Source organism: Mirounga leonina, unplaced genomic scaffold (assembly GCF_011800145.1).
Source record: "Mirounga leonina isolate KUSES-001 unplaced genomic scaffold, KU_Mleo_1.0 Mir_176, whole genome shotgun sequence".
NCBI classification, from domain to species: Eukaryota; Metazoa; Chordata; class Mammalia; order Carnivora; family Phocidae; genus Mirounga; species Mirounga leonina.
In genome coordinates, this window is record NW_023270454.1 from 42,193,637 (window position 1) to 42,213,338 (window position 19,702).

At 37.8% G+C, this 19,702-nt stretch overlaps 1 protein-coding gene across 2 annotated transcripts in view; it reads left to right on the forward strand.

Annotated features, from left to right (window-relative positions):
* Window positions 1–19,702, forward strand: part of INPP4B (inositol polyphosphate-4-phosphatase type II B) — a 543,837-nt gene that overhangs the window by 279,825 nt on the left and 244,310 nt on the right. Inside the window, exons 1-2 of one of the 2 annotated variants that reach the window (XM_035023008.1) lie at window positions 6,230–6,737; window positions 7,082–7,161. Coding sequence is in view for 1 of the 2 variants with exons in the window: in XM_035023009.1 (XP_034878900.1) it covers window positions 7,082–7,161 (80 nt within the window). In the remaining variant the exon portion in view is untranslated. Of the gene's footprint in view, window positions 1–6,229; window positions 6,738–7,081; window positions 7,162–19,702 lie in introns of those variants that run through there. The other variant, XM_035023009.1, reaches the window with a different exon arrangement.

Below are 19,702 nucleotides of genomic sequence, written 5' to 3' on the forward strand. Positions count from 1 at the left end.
AACGCTCACCTTCCCTCTCTTCTAACACTACCTTTATATCAACTGGGTGTGTCATGGTTACTAATAGGCCAGTTTCTCTAAATTGGCTTCTTTTTTTTAAGATTTATTTATTTATTTGAGAGAGAGAAAAAGAGAGAGAAGGTGCATGTGGGCGCATGAGTGGGGGGGGGGCAGAGGGAGAGGATCTCAAGCAGACTGTGGGAGCTGAGCACAGAGCCCGACGCGGGGCTCCATCTCACGACCCTGAGATCATGACCTGAGCCAAAACCCAGAGTCAGATGCCTAACTGACTGAGCCACCCAAGCACCCCATGAATTAATTTTTAAAAGTCAAAGTAGTACCCGTGGTAACGAGGTCCATATTGGTTTTTTTTTTTAGCTTTAATATTGAACACAGATTGTGTTTAATGCAATTTTGTATTTAAAAATTCTATATTATAGTCAGTTGAAAACAGCTTAAAAGTAATTACTGAAAAAATGCTGATACCCTTAATGATAGGACAATTCAAGACATTTAAACGTATCACTTTCTCAACTATATTCCAATTGGGACTGATTAAGAGATCCCTAGGAGTTAAAGATCTGTAGCCTGTGGGTCAAATTCACCAACTGTCTGTTCTGAATACATTCAGTTATGCATTGTCTACGGCTGTTTTCTCACTATCATAGCGGAGACATCATGACCTGAGCTGAAATCAAGAGTTGGACACTCAACTGAGTCAGCCACCCAGGCGCCCCTAAATTGGCTTCTTTTTAAGCATTGTGAGGAGGTTGCTAGCTCCAAGCACTAAAGGTTCTCTAACTGATACCATGGTGCATTTGGTATATTGTCTTTGACAAAGACTCAGCTATAATTCTTGGGTCAAAAGAAAATTCTCAATTGACATTCTGTGACATATCTATTATATCAGTTAGGAATGCATTCAGAAGCAAGTAACCTGACAAACAGTGGCTTAAAAGTAACAGACTAATTTTTCTCATGTTAGAAAAAGTTTTGGGGTAATTGCCCAAGGCTGTAGCTACTCAAAAATGACTTCGAGCAACCAGGTTCTATCTACCTTCCTGCTCCTCCTTTGTTATTGTCCAGTCTAACCATTGAACCTTCAGAAGACAAAAGGCAGCTGATCTTGTTCCTTCAATTCTGGGAAACAGTAACTTTTGATGAAATTTCAATTGGTATACTGCTGTGTACCTATCACTAAGAAGACAGGAGTCCCCAAGCAGAAGAGAATCTGGGTCAGTTCCCACTGGAACAAAATCAAGGTGCTATTAGTAATGAAAAGTGAGCAAAATAGGTATTAGATATTGGTAATGTCTGCACGCTCCTCCTACATGTTAAACTCCGTGATAGCAAAGAGCCTATTTATTTTGTTCACTCTAACAGCCCTAGCTTTGTGCCTGGAAACTAGTAAATTATGATATATGTATTGAATGAATTAGAAAGCACACCATGATTTTGGTTTGCCAACCATCTTAAATTTTTTAGAACCACCTGAATGAAAGGGGGAGGCATCTAAAAACAATTGCAATAGTATATAAATTTTAATAATATGTAAAAATCTAGTACACTTTATGACACATCAGAACTCAATAAAATGGCAATTATATTGTAGACCTAAATCTCAAGTATAGTAAGAATGAGCCTAAATAAGAACAAACCCAAGTTCACATGCCTTGGCATTCTAATACCCTCAGAGTACACAGTATTCTAGGTAGAGAAGAATTGCCACATCTTAAGCACCTATCATGTACCCCTGGTTAATATATATCTCATCACTTAATCCTCAAAATATTTCTTTGGACACTACACAAGGGGTCTGAGAGTTTGAGCCCTTGGCCAAGACTTGGCCCTGCCATTACAACCTGCTAAGGACTCTAGCTCTTGACTACACTGATTTTAAAAATGAGCTGAAACGGGGCACCTGGGTGGCTCAGTCCGTTAAGCGGCTGCTTTCGGCTCAGGTCATGATCCTGGGGTCTTGGGATCGAGCCCCACATCCGGCTCCCTGCTCAGCGGAGAGCCTGTTTCTCCCTCTCCATCTGCCTGTCACTCTGCCTACTTGTGCTCTCTCTCTGTCAAATAAATAAATAAAATCTTAAAAAAAAAAAATGAGCTGAGACTTTTTATTATAAATAGCTCAAATATGTTCTATACATTTCTTTGCATTTTTAAGCAGTATCCATTGGCTGCACCCAAACCTTTTGTTGATGTCTTAGTGAAGCAGATACCAATCTGTGCTGAGACCTTTTGAGGTATATTCATAGTAAATATGTAATTTTTAAATATATGACTTTACCCTAAAATGCCTTGTAATGTTTTCTTTGGACTGTTTGTCCACTTTTAATAGGTTTCCTCCCAAGTCTTTTTTTTTTTTTCTTCTTCTTTTTTTTCGCTGTGAGTAGTTCATGTGTCTTATTTCCCTTCCTATTTGATGGGAAACCATGTAACCACATCTGTTAGGATTGACAGGGAAGAAAAAGTACACGGGCTATGAAAAAAAGGCCTGTGCTGTGAGTTACATGTAGGAGATGTTGGGTATCGGCCTCATGCTATCAAGTTCAGCTCTTCCAAGGCCTTTCAAACTTGTACGACAGTTCCTGTATATAGTTTTATAAGAATAGGTAAAGTATTATTGATATATTCATTTAACCTCTAAACCAGCACTTTTCCATGGAAATATGTGTGCCACAAATGTGTGCCACATATGTAATTTTACAGGCTTTTAAAAAATTAAAAAGACACAGGCAAGATGAATTTTAATATTTTGTTGAACCCAATATATACAAAATGTAATCATTTCAAAATATAATCAGTACAAGAAATTATTAATACTCTATTTCACACTCTTTTTCTCATACCATGTTGTTTAAATGTGATGTGTATTTTATCCTTACAGCACATCTCAATTCAGAGTAGCCACAAGGCGTGCTTGAACTAGTGGCTACCCATTGGATCGTACAGCTCTAGACAGTACTTGGAAAAGCTTGGGAGGCTCTTAAGAAATTGTCGTATAAAGGAAACCTATGCTTTGATTAAAGGCTTTGCGAGATGAACACAGGTGATGGAGGTTTGGCCAGCTCGCGGCAAGGTGTACAGGGCTGTACCTCTTTTGGCTCCTTGTATAGTACAGCTCAACCAGGGACCATTGAGGGCGTGCTGCAGAGAGGTGTACCACCCCCGAAACATTCTGAATACTTGTGACTTGCTCAGAGTCCCTGCAAGGGCTGGTAGGATAAACTGTTTATTTGTACACTCTATATAGAGAGCAACCAGGGATTGAGGCAGATGCCCCACTTTTTTTCGCCCTGCTTGATATCACTCTCCAGCCAGGTGAGTGAGTGAAATTGTGCAGGAAGCCATTGAGTGATCCTCTGCTTTGGGTGCTTGCACCAGAATGATCCTTGTGAGTGTCACACTCTCATGAGCAGGCAAAAAAGGTCAGAGCCACATGCTGAGCAGACAGAGAGCCTGGCAGAAGGAGAGGGAATGGCCACCTGTCCTGGAAATAAAGCCCAATGTAATGGGGATAAAAGAATGCTGGACCAAAAAGCAAGAAACCTGGATTCCAACTTGGCCTCTGCATATTAACTAGTTCTGGGACCAAGTGTAAGCCAGTTAACTTCCTTTAACTTCCTATCTTCCCAGCAATGTACTGAGTGTTTTGCCTAGCTTACTTTGATTCTTAAAACTATGAGAATGATAGAGTTATCACATGCAACTTTTTCCTACAGCAGTTATAACTGGGAATGGTGAAGTAACTCGTTCAAGACCACAGATTTGTAAGAGAGAAGACAGAGAAACAAGGCCTGACAATACCCATTAGTGGATAGCTAGTCTGGGGGCTGGGAGAAGTGATTTAATTGCCCAGATTTCCATTTTTGGACAGAATAAAGTGACACTCCAGACCTCTGATCTCCAACTCCAGGGAGACTAATTTTTTGGTTTGTCTTTCACATTTTTCCACTGATATTAGAGCTCCCAGTTTAAAGATGAGAATTTTAGAAACAGCCCTGAAGAAGAGATGGAAAAGCTTGTTCCTTGAGTTACATTTGAAATATAAAAATTTTTAAAGATGTCTCTCAAATTCCATGGTTATGATTACAGTGATAGCAAAGATAGAATAGCTTTATATTAAGTTATTCTTTTACATTAGCATTAGCGTGCTATTTTCCCTCCATGGGGACTTAGGTTCCAGCAACAGAGAAGACTGTTTCCCTCTAATTCATTCTTTTACAGGAGTCCAGTCAATATCCATGTATATGAGTGATGTGTTTTATTTATGTTGAGGGGAAGCAAATACAAAAACACCTGCCAGAAAGTAAATATAGAGGCAATTCCATTGTTAGTGTTGCAGCGTGGGACAATTATACCCTGTCTTTGGGGATTTCATTAATGCGCTTTATGCCACAGGGAGTCCCCATGGACAGTGATTTGTAGAATAAAGAAGATAATCTTTATACCTAAATAACACCTCCTCGGGTTTGACATGTTTTCATAACGCAGTGCTGTAATGTCATTACCTAAATTAGTTTTTCACAAGTCGTATGAGTTCTGTAAAATCTCTTATTATCCTTTGAGATGAAGCCTGTGGCTGCCGGTTATGGTAGAAAAAGTTTGACTCCTGGGCGTTGTCCTGGGCCCTCTGCAAGCAGGTACAGTGTGACAGTAGGCATACCCTGCAGCCCCTCTGTTCGGGGCCCTGGGCTTGGCTCAGGGGTGGACAAGCCAGAGTCCTGCTTCCACGGCAGCTCCTGATCTGGTGGACAGAGGAGACATTCAGTGGCTGTGGTCACAACTCTACAGGCAGCTGGGCCTCATGGGGTGTGTGTAGCTCATGTCTGAAAATAGCCACTCCACCTGTCTCTCATTCCACTCTGGGGCATTTGTCACTTTTATTGATGAAAAGACCTCAGTAACATTCATGACATGTGCAGTTTGTTTTATTAATTCCCAAACCATCCATACCTTCAAAATCTAAAAAGGCAGAGAGAAAATCATCTGAAATTTTGGGGCATCATGAAACCTCTCATCAGTGAAGAGTTTTCTTTGAATGAGGATAAAGAATGAGGAGTAGGAATTTAAAAACCCTGATAATCAGGGAAAGGGGAAGTGAGATAGACATCTGTTTAACTACAAAATCCTACAATGAAATTCACTACAACGATACACAATCTGCACACTAAAATTGTTTTGATTTCCCACATTTCAGCAAATTACAGTACTTTGTAAATACCTACGGAAAGAACATTCTAATATCTATATCTAATAGAGTGACTAACCTGAAAGCTAGTTTTTATGCCAGTCGTTCATTCATTTATTGTCAGCAAACATTTATCACATGCCTACTGTGCACTAAGCAGTATGAGTTTGTGAGAAAACAAAATAAGCTCCTCGTGGAGCCTCAAATCTCATTTATTTCCAAGGGAGTTACAAAATAAGCAAATATATATATATTTGACATATATATAATATGTCATATGGTGATAAGTGCCAATAGAGAAAAATACAACAGGATAAGAAATAGAGAATAGCAGAGTATATAGATGGGGCAGCATGCTCATAAAGGATGTTCTAGTAGCTATCTCTGATGAGGTGACATTAATGCTTTTGTTCAGCCAGATCTCTCCCAGGCTCTTCTCTGCCCTTTGCTGAAAAGTTACCCGAAATTCCTTCATGCTTTGTCCATATAGCACTTGGACTTCCTTTTCTGCCTTGACTCATTCTCATTTCATCACTCATTGACGTATCATCAGAGCTTTCGCCACAAATAGTATTTTCACCTGACGTCCTTCTCCTGATAATTTAGTCTCATGTTCTTCTGGCTTTAGGTGATTTGGTGTCTCTAAGCCAGCTCTGTGAGTTTCAAGTTAGATCATTGGGTTTATCCTTGCTAACGTGTAGGCATCTCCCACTTTAGAACTGAGTTGTATTTTCAATGTTCGCCCTTGAGTTTTTTTGAAACAATTCTAAACTGAAAAGGAGGAGAAAAATTTGGACCTGAAGCTTGTCTTTCTTATGCTTTACAATTGCTAAGTGTGGTTGCAGCCTTTTGTGTATGAAATAACCGCACACTTTTCGCTGAAAAGACCCCATTGTCCTCAGACCCCTGAAGTCCAGGCTCTCATTCTAGCGCAGCCCTACAACAGACCCATGAAGAGAGAATGCTCTGGAAGATGTAGTGTTGACTTCTTGTAGAGTGTTACAGTGTGTTAGGCAGCAATGGCCTAGATGATATGGGTTTGATATTTTCATGTTTACTTCTTGACCTTGAGGGGAGCATGAGAAATACTCTTTATGGTATACCGTAATATTGTGACTTTTAAATCAGAAGTAGCCCAGAATGTTAAAAAGAGAGGAAAGATTTGTATCCTGGAAAAGAAAAACCAATTTAGAGTTTTATCGTTTACCTTATGAGTCAAAGAGTGTAGAAAGGAGATATTTGTAGTCAACAGCCAGTATGATAGGTTTAAAAAGCAATTTTAGAAAATGTAACAGAATAAGTACCTTTCTGTTTTGTGTATTGGAATGAAGTTGTCCCATGCTAGTATAGAAATAACAAAGGAAACAAATGCTTTTCAACATTGCTGTGATGGGGGGGAAATAGAGCATTTCTATTTATAACTTGTACAGAGTCCCACATAAAAATAGCTCCAACTAACAGATTTGCTCATATCTGGAATACAAAGTTGTTGCTGCCAGTGACTTGAGGAATTCTAATAAGAACGACGACAGCACTGGTAAATATTGAAAGTTTATCCTCTTTTCTTCTATCCCAGTTTTCATAGGGGAAGAAAATTAGTTCACAGAAAAGTCCTGGCTTCGGTATTACACATTTTGTTATTTTCCAGGCTACTGGTCTCTCTGTTTTTAATGAAAAGGATACATTTGCACCCCTGAACCTCACCCCATGAGAAGGCTCTATTATTGTATCTCTGTCAGTGATGATTGTATCTCTGCAAGTGAAATATTTGTCAGGCTCATGGAGTCGACATTTCATTCTTCTAATTTTGAATGATTGGTGTGACAGCAAAAATATTAAGGACTTCTGAAGTTAATGAAAACCATTTTTTCTTATTTTCAGCGAAGCTTCCTGGGCTATGCCAGTTTTCAAGTGGGGGAGCTACTGAAGTCGAAGGAGCAGCTGCTAGTCCTGAGCCTGAGGTGGGTCTTTGTCTGCAGAAATGCTTTAAAGTTAATAGCCGATGATACTCACTGAAGGATGGCGGGGCTTGAAAGTCCCAATTCTTGCAAATGTTTAGATGTCAGCTCTCAAATGGCTCATGTTCTCCACAGCAGCAAGTTATAGAGAAACAGCAATTATTCAAGTTCACATTGAAGTTCATGTTTCACATTGCCAAAGGTTATCATTCTGTATGGGAAAAAAAATTACATGATCAGTAAACTGATGAAATTCTTTGATAGTAAGAATAGAAATGATGAGCACGTTATTAAATAATTTTTCTATTACTTATTAAAATGACTTTCTAAGTCAAGTAAGCTTCTAGGTTGGAACTATGTTTGTTAGTGGCAATATTGCAAATTTATGATAATAGAGGGTAAGTTGATTATTCTCTTTTTTTAAGTTTATTTTGTTGCTATCCTATGAAATATAAAACATAAGTTAAAACAGACTCATATTGAAGCAGGGAGTAGATCAGAGGTAATTTTGAGTATGAGTACAATTTGTTTTGATATAGACCAGACAACAATCTTTAGGAAGTTACATAGTATTTTAAGGCTAAGAAGAGTGTTAAACAGAATAAACTTTTTTTCTAAAAAACTTCATTATACATTCTAAACAATAGTATGCTGTTTTCTAAGTGTATAATAACTCCCATAATTATGTACACATAATATATACCTTGCAATATTTCTATAGTATAAACAAATGTAAAAATTGTATAGGACACTACTTGGAAATCTCAAGACGTTCTTCTTTTGATGAAACATAGAGACCACTCCCAGGGAAGAGACAGTGTCTTAAGTGCTTGCCCTCTGCCTTGCCCCGGCAAGGACCCACTTGTAACCAATTTATTTCAGTAAAGATGCTGTGGCTTATGCCGGAATCTATACTGTGGGCTGTTTCCTTTTCTGATTTTTCCTGATCCTTACAGTTTTGCATTTTGACTTAGGGGAGTACAAAGTAATTTAAAGTAGCTCATGTTCATACAGAAAAGTAAGTGTTGATGGGTTCTAATGAGGCCATTATCTTCACTCTCTGCTATGTCTCTTAAATATCTGTTATTTTGTTGTTGTTGTTGTTAAATTTCATTTGGGAAGACATTTTAAAATCTTCACAGTTTTGTGGTGTTGTTCCCAATAAAGTTTTGCTGTGGTGATGTTCAGCTTGAAGTTTGGGTAAAAAGTCTAGCTGGCAATGTCATGGGTCCTCTAGAAAATATGTGTTAGTGCCCTAGCGCGGTGGTGAGACCTGACCAGAGTACCCCTGGATTCATGATAGCTGATGTCAAGCATTAAGTTAATTTAGGACCCCTAGCAGGCCACGTAGTTTTCTAGATAAGACGCATAGCACTTCATTCCTCCTCTTGCTGACTCGCATGGATTCTGTCATAACTGCTGTTAACATTAGCACAACACTGCACCTTTAGACACTACCTTTGAAACAGAAATCAGGGGACCATGAATTCTTAGTGAAATGAAGATTAGTAAACACATAGAATATCTTAGTGATAGAACAGGAACAGAAGGGTCAAGTTTAGAGTACTACCACTGTAAGTAAAAAAGGAATATAATCAATACATACTTCCACTTTTGATCTTAATACCTCTGCCTAATACTCATTTGATTTTGATTGTATAAAAGGAAAACAAGTTTAACAACAAAGAATTTAGTTTTCTAGAGATAATTTTTTTAAAAAACTAATTTTGAAATGGCTAGGTTATTATTCTTTCCCTCCCTTTTCATGCTTTGCCAAATTTGTGAATTTCTCTCCCCGTGAACTAGACACATTATAGACTTATCATAGCCTTTTGATTTCTGACGCTTCATGTTTTTTACTTCAGATGTAATTCATCTTCTTTCCCCTGGCTTGTGAGTTTCTGAGGTACTGTGCTGGAAGAACATTAGGTTAGGGATAAGAGCATTTTTTTTTTTTTGCTTGTTTGTTTTGTTTTGTTTTAATACCACTTTGCATTGACAATATTTGCATTTTGTTCCTTTTAGATTCCAGTCATTATTTTTTTAAAGGTTTATTTATTTATTTCAGAGACACAGAGAGAGAGAGAGAGAGCACAGGGGTGGACAGAGGGAGAGGGAGGGAGGGAATCTCAAGTGGACTCCCCACTGAGCACGGAGCCCCACGCAGCTCAGTCTCATGATCCTGAGATCATGACCTGAGCCAAAATCAAGAGTCAGATGCTTAGCCGACTGAGCCACCCAGGCGCCCCATCCAGTCATTTTTAAAGCAATAGAATTCTCAGATTTCTGTGAAACAAATTCACAGAAATAGGGTACATTTGTACAAACGTTCTCTGATGGTAAGCTTCCCAAAAATCTATGTAGTTGTGTATTCACCATCCCTTTGAGTTGTTTCTTATCAGATAATTCCAATTCCAAAACTCTCAAACTAACTCCACAGAGCACCACAGTTTCATGTGGCTACTATGTCATTTGTGCTTTGAACTGGAATTTTTTAACAGAATTTGGAATTGAATTCTTTTTTCCCGCAGAAAATTGAAAGGGGCAAGAAGTGTGCATCTTATTTATAGCTTTAGACTCAAATTTCATGAAATATCATATAGTCTATTTTTTAAGTTATTGAATAAATTTTATTTGCATGTATTAGAGAAAAATACCTCCAAAACACCAAGTGGTGCCTACTCATATATATAACTCATCTTCCTTTAAATATGTAGTTACTAAATTACTGTCTGAGTGCTCTAGCATCCCAACTGGACTTGATATCTTTATTTAGTACTAACCCTCTTACTTTTTTATTATATTTACTTTGTTTTGCTAGTCTGCATTTGGTTGTTCCTGTCTCCTCTGACTTCTTTTAGATCTGCATTGTATTTTCTGTTCTTGTTCTCTAATTCATTGCCACATCGTCCTGACTTTCATACTACAGTGTAAACAAGCTAAGGTCCTTGTAAAGAGGATTACAAATGTAGGCGTGAAAGACAGTGGGTAATCTTATAATAACAGTAATAATAATAATAAAAAGCAGAAGAAGGAGAAGAAGAAGGTTCTACGTGCTTTATGCTCGGGTGAGTATATTAGAGATATTGCCTCGTCAACCCTTATCAAATTAGTCTATGGTGCTATTCTTTTTGCCACTTTATAAATTAAGACAGTGAGATATAAAAAGCAGTTAAGTGATTTGCACAAAGTTACAGTGCTCATAAATGGGAAAGCCAAGGTACAGAGCCACACATTTCTGACTGCAGAGCCTGTGCTCTTAGTGACCTGCTTCTTGTCTCCTTTGACATAGGAGAAAACTGAGAACTTGTTAAAATGTATCACACACCATGTGACTTAGGTAATGGAGGAACAAAGCAAGGACTCAGGTGCAGAACCACCTGTTCACGGTTTCTCCCACTTCGGTTTCACTGCAGTGCCTCGTCTTACAGTGAGTGAAGACAGAATGAGTGTCAGCATGCCGTGAAGAATTCAGACAGATTAGCCATGATGGCAGAAAGTGGGAGCCAGCCTGCCTGGTTAAGGGAGAGACTGAGGGAAACCCGTGGAATCTATTCTCACCCCAGAAGCTTGGCATCCTCAGGCCCCAAACCTGGGTTGCTGTTCAAGTACCTGACAGTCATTTGCCCTGCTAACCTTATCTGAATGTCTTAGGACCACGCAAGCAGAAATGTGGAACATCATAATCCTGTTTCATGATTTAATAAAAGAATGGAGAGATTAGCTCTGTCTCTGGGAATGGTACTAGCAGTCGGGAAAAATTACGTTGCTCTTAAAGTATTCAAACAACCACAAAGGCAGAAATAAAGGGGAAAGGGTAAAACTTCTTTTTTAGGAAATCCTTCTCAGAAGAACTGAGACAGATGGATGTGTTTTGATCTTGTCTCTGTTGCATATGAGCTTCATTGCATATCTCCTTGTTTAGGCTACGTTCAGTGCTCATCCATTCAGCAAGCACTTATGAAGAACTTTTCATATGCTAACTACAGTGATAGTTAATATTTTGCAGTTGGTGTTACTAATAACACTATTAATGAAAAAACTCATTATTTATTGAGCATCTACTAGCATGCAAAGGAAGTATTAAGTGCTCTTCATGCATGATCTTCAATCTATGCAGCATTATCATTCCTGTGTTACAGCAGCTTGTCTATGATCCTGCAGCCGCTAATTGTACAAGTAAGATTAGAATCCAATTTGGTCTGACTCCAGAGCTTGTTCTGTTTTATTTCCCTGCCTCGTAGGAAGCTAATGATCTAATAGAATCTTTGTTTCCTTCTCTCTAGTTTATATTCTGTCCTTTGGAGAGTTTCAGGGGCCTCATTTCTTTTTTCTTAATGCTTTATCTTAAAATTCAGTTTCATATGCCCATGACATAGTAGAGGTTCAATAATTACTTGCTGGAATTTTGATTCATGATGATGACTTTCTTATATTTGTATGGATGCTTAAATGTAAACCAAGTACCATTGCTTTCTGAATGGCATCCACCTAAAGTAGTGCATATAATGGAGCCAAAGCATTAGAGTATATCTGAGACAAGTAACTTTCAGAGTAACGGTGAGGGATAGATTGTAATATGCTTGAAAAGTTGAAAACCTTATTTAGAATTTACTATTTCAGGGTAGGCCACTTTACCTTGTCACAGAAACTTTGAATAGAGCACTTAACGAGTGTTCTATTATTTCTTCTGTAATCTTTTGCATGTAACCCCTCCAAGTTAAACAAACATTTATATAATTTTATCAGAATGGATGTGACAAAATATTCTTCAATTTATTCATAAAAGAAAATTTGTTTTCATTTATTACTTCTGCCGCATTTACATAGTGCTGTCATGTAACATAAAACATTAGACTCCCATGATCCTAAATACACATATGGTGTTATGTTTTATAATATCCAGATGTGTGGGAGAGGCTATGAAATAAATGAACAATAGACGCCTACTGTTTTCCTTTCAATTTCCCTGTTTTAAGTAACATTTATAAGTGTATATATTTATGCATATATAAATATGTCATAAATTATGTAGATGGGTATGTGTTTGTGCATCTATATTATTTTAGGATTATTTTGCTTTCTCACAAACCAGGAATACATTTTTTTGCACTGTTGTCAAATATATGTGCTTAGATAAAGTAAGTTCGAAATTATGAAGTCTTTAGATTTTTAGTTTTTGGTGTTTTGCTTAATTTAACCTTCTTAAACACACACACACACACACACACAGATGCTCATTTCAATTTTGTTTCTAAAAGTAAGAAAACAATAAAAAAAAAACACATATTTTTAATTTAATCTCCCAAAGGCATGTTCTTAGCTTGAGAGCTGGAAGTAATGATAAGGAGGGGTTCCTTGGGCTATGACATACAGTTTTCTACGTAAGCATACTCAGAGTGATAAAAAGCTGAAATTGTCACGAACTTCTCACAGATTGGGAGCCTACGCATGTTCTTTAGCCCACAGGGCAATGGATCAGAATGTTTGTTACTGAAATGCATGAATACATATGAACCTCCATAGTCCTTGTGATGAACAGTGGCCACAGATTGACAGAAGAGTTTTAAAGGATAAATTTCTTTTTCATTTCAAATGGAATTAAATTTTCATAGAGTTTGCATTTCCTATCACTGCTCCTTTCCTCTGCAAATAATAGTTATGCAAGTCTTCTTAATTTAAGCACCAGATTATAGTCTTTAAACTTATATGTATGATGAATACTTCTTTAATGACATCTTTTCTTATCAATATTTATTTGAACTTCAGAAGGATTTAAAAAAATTACAGCCAAATATTTTAATAGTCACGTATATTTTGAATATATTTCGTTCTCTTTTAAAAGTCTTCCAATTAGCTTTTTTAGGTATCAGAAAGTAGGATTGCAGCAGAAAGTTCTGATGGTTCCACAACACCAATTCTTATGTGTGTCTAAAACATTTTTTTAAAGATTTTATTTATTTACTTGACAGAGAGAGAGACACAGCGAGAGAGGGAACACAAGCAGGGGGAGTGGGAGAGGGAGAAGCAGACTCCCTGCCGAGCAGGGAGCCCGATGCGGGGCTCGATCCCAGGACCCTGGGATCATGACCTGAGCCAAAGGCAGACGCTTAACAACTGAGCCACCCAGGCGCCCCTGTCTGAAACATTTTGTATATTAAATAAGGACAATAGACCTTGGCAGCTTTAAAAACAAACAAACAAACAAACAAACAAACAAAAACCCTCTTTGAGAGGGAATAGCATGTCTGTGATTATTATAAAACAGAATAGTAGTATACTTTATTGAATGCACCAGTGGAAAAGTCAGAAGATAAAGATGGCATGTAAAAGCTACTTCATTGATGCTTTTGCATAGAATTTACTAAAAATGTACATTATAAACCCTGAGAGCAATGCATAAGAACTCTGCATTTTTTTCTTTGGGAGTGAGCAAGCAGGAAAACATGCAAGTCAGTAGCAAATGCACACTCATGATTGATCCAGATGCACATGTAAGGGGAGAGCCTTGTATCTACAGAGTGTCTCCTTCACTGTTTTTGGCATGACCCAAGTGAAGAAAACAGAAGACGCCTCAGATTCTGACAGACTCTGACCTTGTAAACGTGCAGGAAGAGGTAACTGACACTATTTCAGCTTTATGATGGATTAAGTATGTCACATGTCTTGTCTTATCCAGTCTTCTAATAACATTGCCTGGAAGGTGATATATTCCTGCTGTACTCAGAGGTCAACTGAGGAACACGGTTTGACTTCCTTTAGGTCACGCAGCTGGGACAGGATGGAAAATGGAGACCAAGAGAGAAGTGTCTTTGGTATTATATATATTTTGTTTAGAATCTTAAAATTAAATAATTTTTGAGAACAGAAGAGATCTGGGCACTTCAGCTTCTCCACTGGTGCATTCAATAAAGTTGTTAGACCCCTTTAGCGACAGGGAGTGCAAACATCTGTCCCATTTTCAGACAGGTGAGTGTCAGAAAAGTGTTCCTTTCTTATCTCGAATCTGATGTCCTGGCCTTGGCCCCCACTCTCCTTCATGGAGTTTAGGAGAACAAGCTTCATGCCTTTTCGCTGTGATTACATTTGAAAGCAGCTCGTATCCAACTTTAAATCGTCTCTCCTTTTTTTCTGAGGAAGGAATGTGATGTGTAGTAGAAAGAACAGCAGGCTTTTATGCCAGACTTGGGTTCAAGTCCCAGCTTTGCCACCAGCTGTGTCTCCCGAGGCATATTGCCTGCTCTCTGTACCATCTGTTAATAGAGATAGTAATGACCTCCCTCCTAGGGTAATTCTGAGCAATTAATAAATGTAGTAAAGTTCTTTGCACTGCTTCACATTAGAGAAAAGCACTCTATCAATATTGTTATCCTTGCTTCTTGCATTAAACTTACTAATTCCCTCAACCATAACTCAATGCTTGCTTCATTTGCTTGTTTAGTTTGTTGAAGTTCTTTTTTCATTTTTTTTTTAAGATTTATTTATTATTTGAGGAAGAGAGAGAGCAAAAGGGGGAGGGGAGAGGGGCAGAGGGAGAGAATCTCCAGCAGACTCTCCACTGAGCACAGAGCCCCACACGGAGCTCGATCCTACCACCCCCAAGATCAGGACCTAAGCCAAAGCCAAGAGTCAGACACTCAACTGACTGAGCCACCCAGACACCCCTGAAGTTCTTTCTTAAAATGTAACATCCACAATTCTCTAAAATGGTCAGTGGCAGAGGCGTCAATTTAACCATTGATCCAAACGTATTATTTTTATTATCTGAGAAATAGATACCTGAAACCTAAATTCTGGCTTTAACCCCTCTAACATCAGATATGGCTTCTTATCAGGTGGCAGATACCAGCAAGAGGCATATGGAGAGCAGTTTGTTCAAAACAGAAACAGAGTTGGCCAAAAAATTAATTTTTTTTTTTTTTTACTTAAAACTTTTAACAGTATAGCATTGAAATCAGGACCGAAATTCATGAATATAACCCAGTATGTCAATTGCTGTTAGAGTTTACTGATGCATTTTATTCCTGAATATATCATAAACTGTCTACAGAGGTAAATTCAAGTGACATTTCTCAGGACCAGACTTGAGAATAAAGAGAGACATCAAACACAGAAGTAGGGACATTTGCTTCTCCTACTGATTATGTATCAATGTCCTTTGGGGACACAATTGCCTAAAATTATCATGAGCCACTTTCTAATTACTGTTAAATTTATATCAATTTAGTATAAAATCAGAATATGCAAACTGTACACATATCATGCGATCAGAACAGTGGAGAAGTAGAAAGAGTAGGTGATTTAGAGACATATCTGAATCCATACATACCCGAATCTGGCTCTCTGGCTCTTCTTTTGCTTAGCAGGATGGTGGAGTACTCTGATGTCAGTGTGTGAGCTCATCTGTGGAATGGGGACAACATAGTTCCCATCTCACAGGGTTGTGGTGAGGCTCACAAGACTTACTAATGTGAGATGTTTACAACAGCGCCTGACACAAAGTAAGTGCTCAGTAAATGTGACCTGTAATTTTTATTTATTTTTTATTGATTAGCTTGCCTAGCCTCAGGTTTTGTTGTGTTTTCTTTTTGCAGATGAGGAGTAGACATATTGTATAGAGCTTATCAAACAGTATCTGATGCAAAGCAGGTGCAAATCATGCTCATCACCTATTATTAAAATTATCGCTGTTGTTATTTGGCATTTTATTCAACTAGACTGTCTTTCATTTATAATTTAAATGGCTCTGCAGTCATATATTCTGCATTTTTCTTTATGTTCCTAATCCATTTTCATGAAGCTGTAGGTATGACCATGGAAACCAATTAGCACTTTCTTAGTTTGCATTATTCAAAAGATGTCATATTCATCAGATTGCAAATTAGAGTTTTCAGTCACCGAAGGGACAGCACATACTTAGAGCACACTTTAATAGCTTCTCAATTTGTATAGAAAAGCCTGAAATCATTCCTTTTTTAAAATGCAAATCACATAAAGTTAATATCTGTACACAAAGACCTACCTGCTTAAGAAGTTTGAGAGCTAATTTAACTTTGAAGATAATTTGCAGGAATGATTAGGCCTGCAAGGAATTATATTTGACCTGAAAATTTGGTATTGGATTTGCCCATATTTATCAAAGTCACTTTCTTCATTATCACCCTGCATTTCTGCTGCTCTGGACACATTTATATCAGCTTTTACCAAACTGTTTTTTTTGAATACCAGTATCCCTTCAGTTATTCATATATGTTCTTTAAATGAAGGAGTTTTATGTCAAATAAGTTTGAAAATGCTATACTAAAAAAATGAAGAGGGTCACTTCCCTGGAGGACTTCTCAGTGCCTTCATTAGTCCTCAAGGCCCTTTGAGGCTCTCCGAAGACAGATGTTGCCCACAGCTTTCCCAAACTAATCTGAACACAAGGAGCTTCCTTCATGGAACACCTATTAACAGTTTATCAGCTGCTGTGTTCCAAGAAACACAGCTGCATAATTTAGAAAATGCTGATTTCGAACAAGAACAACCAAGTATTTTCCAGAGAAATACATGTATGACTGTCTATATGTATTATCCACTTTTTCCCCACCATAAGCCTGTTTTCTAACACATACATCTGTAGGCAGGCATGTGGTCTTCGTCCAAATGAACACTCACTCTTACACACACACTCCCCACCCTGCACATCATGCTGCTTTATAACATGCCATTACCCACCCCTCCTTCTCCCCATCCCTCACCCCTGGTCCATAAGCATCACGAACCCTGTGGCATTTTACATTCATGCCATGAGCTGTGTAGACACCGGTTTGTAAAATTTGTACAGAACTATGGGAAAGAAGTGACAAAATACATGCTGTCTCTTTTATGTTCATCGACGGATTTATTTTCAGCTTGCATAAGTAGACATACACTTATTTTCACAATAACCTAATATTATAACGACCCCAAACTGAACTTTGTTCTTTCCCTGAAAGCTGTGCTTTTTGGTGCTTTTCCTTTCTTGGCTAAATTAAGAACCATCAGATACCCTCAAGGTAGCAGAAGCTAGAAACCTCAGCATCTTTTCTCAAGTCATCCTTTCTAAAATTCTTATCTGATTATGCTATTTTCCTGCTTTAAAAGTTATATTTCTTCCTGTACCCCCCATACGTGAGCATGTATATGAACTTGGTGTGCAAAAACCTCAGCCAAGATATACAAGATAGTAAGTCTGCTTCTTCAGCCTCATCTGCAACCACGCACGTTACCCTTGACACTGATCACCGCTTCCTCTGTCATTTATAGTGGCTTGTGCACACTTTACACTTTGCAAAGATAGAGTCCGAATCCCCGTATTTCTCTGGAACCCCTCTTCTCGGGGTTTTGAGCTCAGTTTCAACCTCGGCCAAACAGAGCACAACAATGTTTGTATGGTGTGTATGTGTAGATGGTGCGCCTTAGATTCTTTCCCACATTGATAACCAATTATGTTCCTCCATTTTGGGGTATCTCTTATGCAAGGAATAAGTCTTACCCAAGCAGAATACCCTGGTATTCCCCAAATACCAGCTCATTGGGAACTTAGAAACAGTCTCCAGGCATGTCAGTGAAAAGTTTTGGTCACCACCCCCCACCCAGGCTTCTCAATTTCCTATGACTGAATGATGATCAGGCTTTTGAATGGGTGCCTGAAGAAGTAGGTCAAAACTCATCACCCTCCCAGCTAACAGAGGCTTCATGATTACTGGAAAGTCGCCATCGTAAATTGTATTTCCAGTGAGGTTTGACTTTGCTGTTCTATTTATACATTGTCAGTTCTACTTTACACATCAGTGAGCTGTGTTGAGGTACCATCCCTGAGGGAATATAGCTTGGTCGGTTAAGCATTGGACTCTTGATTTTGGCTCAGGTCAGGATCTCAGGGTCATGAGATCCAGTCCAGTGTCACCACGGAGCCAGCTTAAGATTCTCTCCTTTTCCCTCTGCCCCTCCCCAACTTTCCCTCTAAAAAATTTTAAAAAGGTTAAAAAAAAAAAAAAAAGAAAGAAAATTACCTGCCCCTTGACAATGTATTCCCCCTTATAGCATGCTCTAGCTAAGGATTTTTTACCCTAATCTATTAAGTAAAATTCTTTGACGTCTGTAGTTCTGTGGCATAGTATGGCTGTCTCATAGTAAAAGTACAGTTGAAAGATTGTTTGCAGTAAGACTTCAGTAAGGTAAAGAGTTGTCAGGAAAGGAAGACAAATACGATTTCGTTAATGGAAGCTAAGGAAACTAGAAAATATAAAAAAATATAAGAGAAGTTTTAAGAATGCAGAAGAGAAGGATGAAATCAAAGACAAAAAGATAAGACGTAGAATGAGAAAGAAGAAAGAATAGACAAGTTTATTTTGCTGTACTTAATTACATTTAGTAACAATATATGCAAATTGCTTTCAGTGTACACAAACTGTTTTGTAGGCTGTGCTACAATGGGGGACAGTTGCTTCTAATAATGGGCCCAGCCTGTTGTATGGGTGATCTGTTGAGTTCCTTGATCAATGTACGTAAGCTTATTAGGATAAGAAGGGCACGTATTGCATGGAGCGCTGGGTGTTATACGCAAACAATGAATCATGGAACACTGCATCAAAAACTAATGATGTAATGTATGGTGACTAACATAACATAAAAAAAAAAAAATAAGAAATACCTAATAGAAATACCCAAATGACTGATAGATAAATTAGGTATTTAAAGAGTCTTCTTTATAATATTGTGGGGCACTGATGAATTTGTTACACTAAGAACAGTTTTACATCTTGCATATAAAGTAAAGTTTTTTTAAATTAACTGAAATCATTGAATGAAGATTTAAGTTAACCTGATCTAAATGGTACTGGGCATATGTCACATTATTACAAGCAAAAGAAATGACCAAATTCGCCTATAGATATATGCTGAATATTGCTTCTTTCTTAGATTTGCACATGTAAATTGGAAAGTAAATAAGCACATTCCTTTAGGACTTAGTATAAAAATTGATTGTTAAAGACAAATTTAAGGTGCCATAATAAACTTGGTCTAATCCCCATCTGTCCATTGAAGAGCAGAGCAGATAACTTGCATTTTATTTTATCTCATTTTTATCTTCCTCAACATTGATGCAGTCTTTCTAATTCAAAGCAGGTTTGAAAGTTTCAATCCTAAACTTAAAAATGGTGTATGGTGGGGATTATTTTTTCTTATCTAGAATCAAAGTGAAGATTTTCCAAGGACTTACACAATAAATAGGAGAGACAGTCTCTAAGGGTCCTTGGGTTTGCTTGTTTGTTGGGCAGACTGCCAGCTAACACTGAATTTCTGGGCTATTGAGACATACCTCTAGTACCACTAAAAATGAATTGCTTCTATGACCAATTCTATTATTTCTTCTATGATACAGCCTTTAAAGTACTTTGAGGTAGTTAGGCCTGTGATTTTAACATTAAAGGAAGTTAGAGTTCCATTACTTTCACCAGGAGTGTTAATTACTTTGCTTAAATTTCCCCATGAGTAAATGTCATTTACTAATCATAAT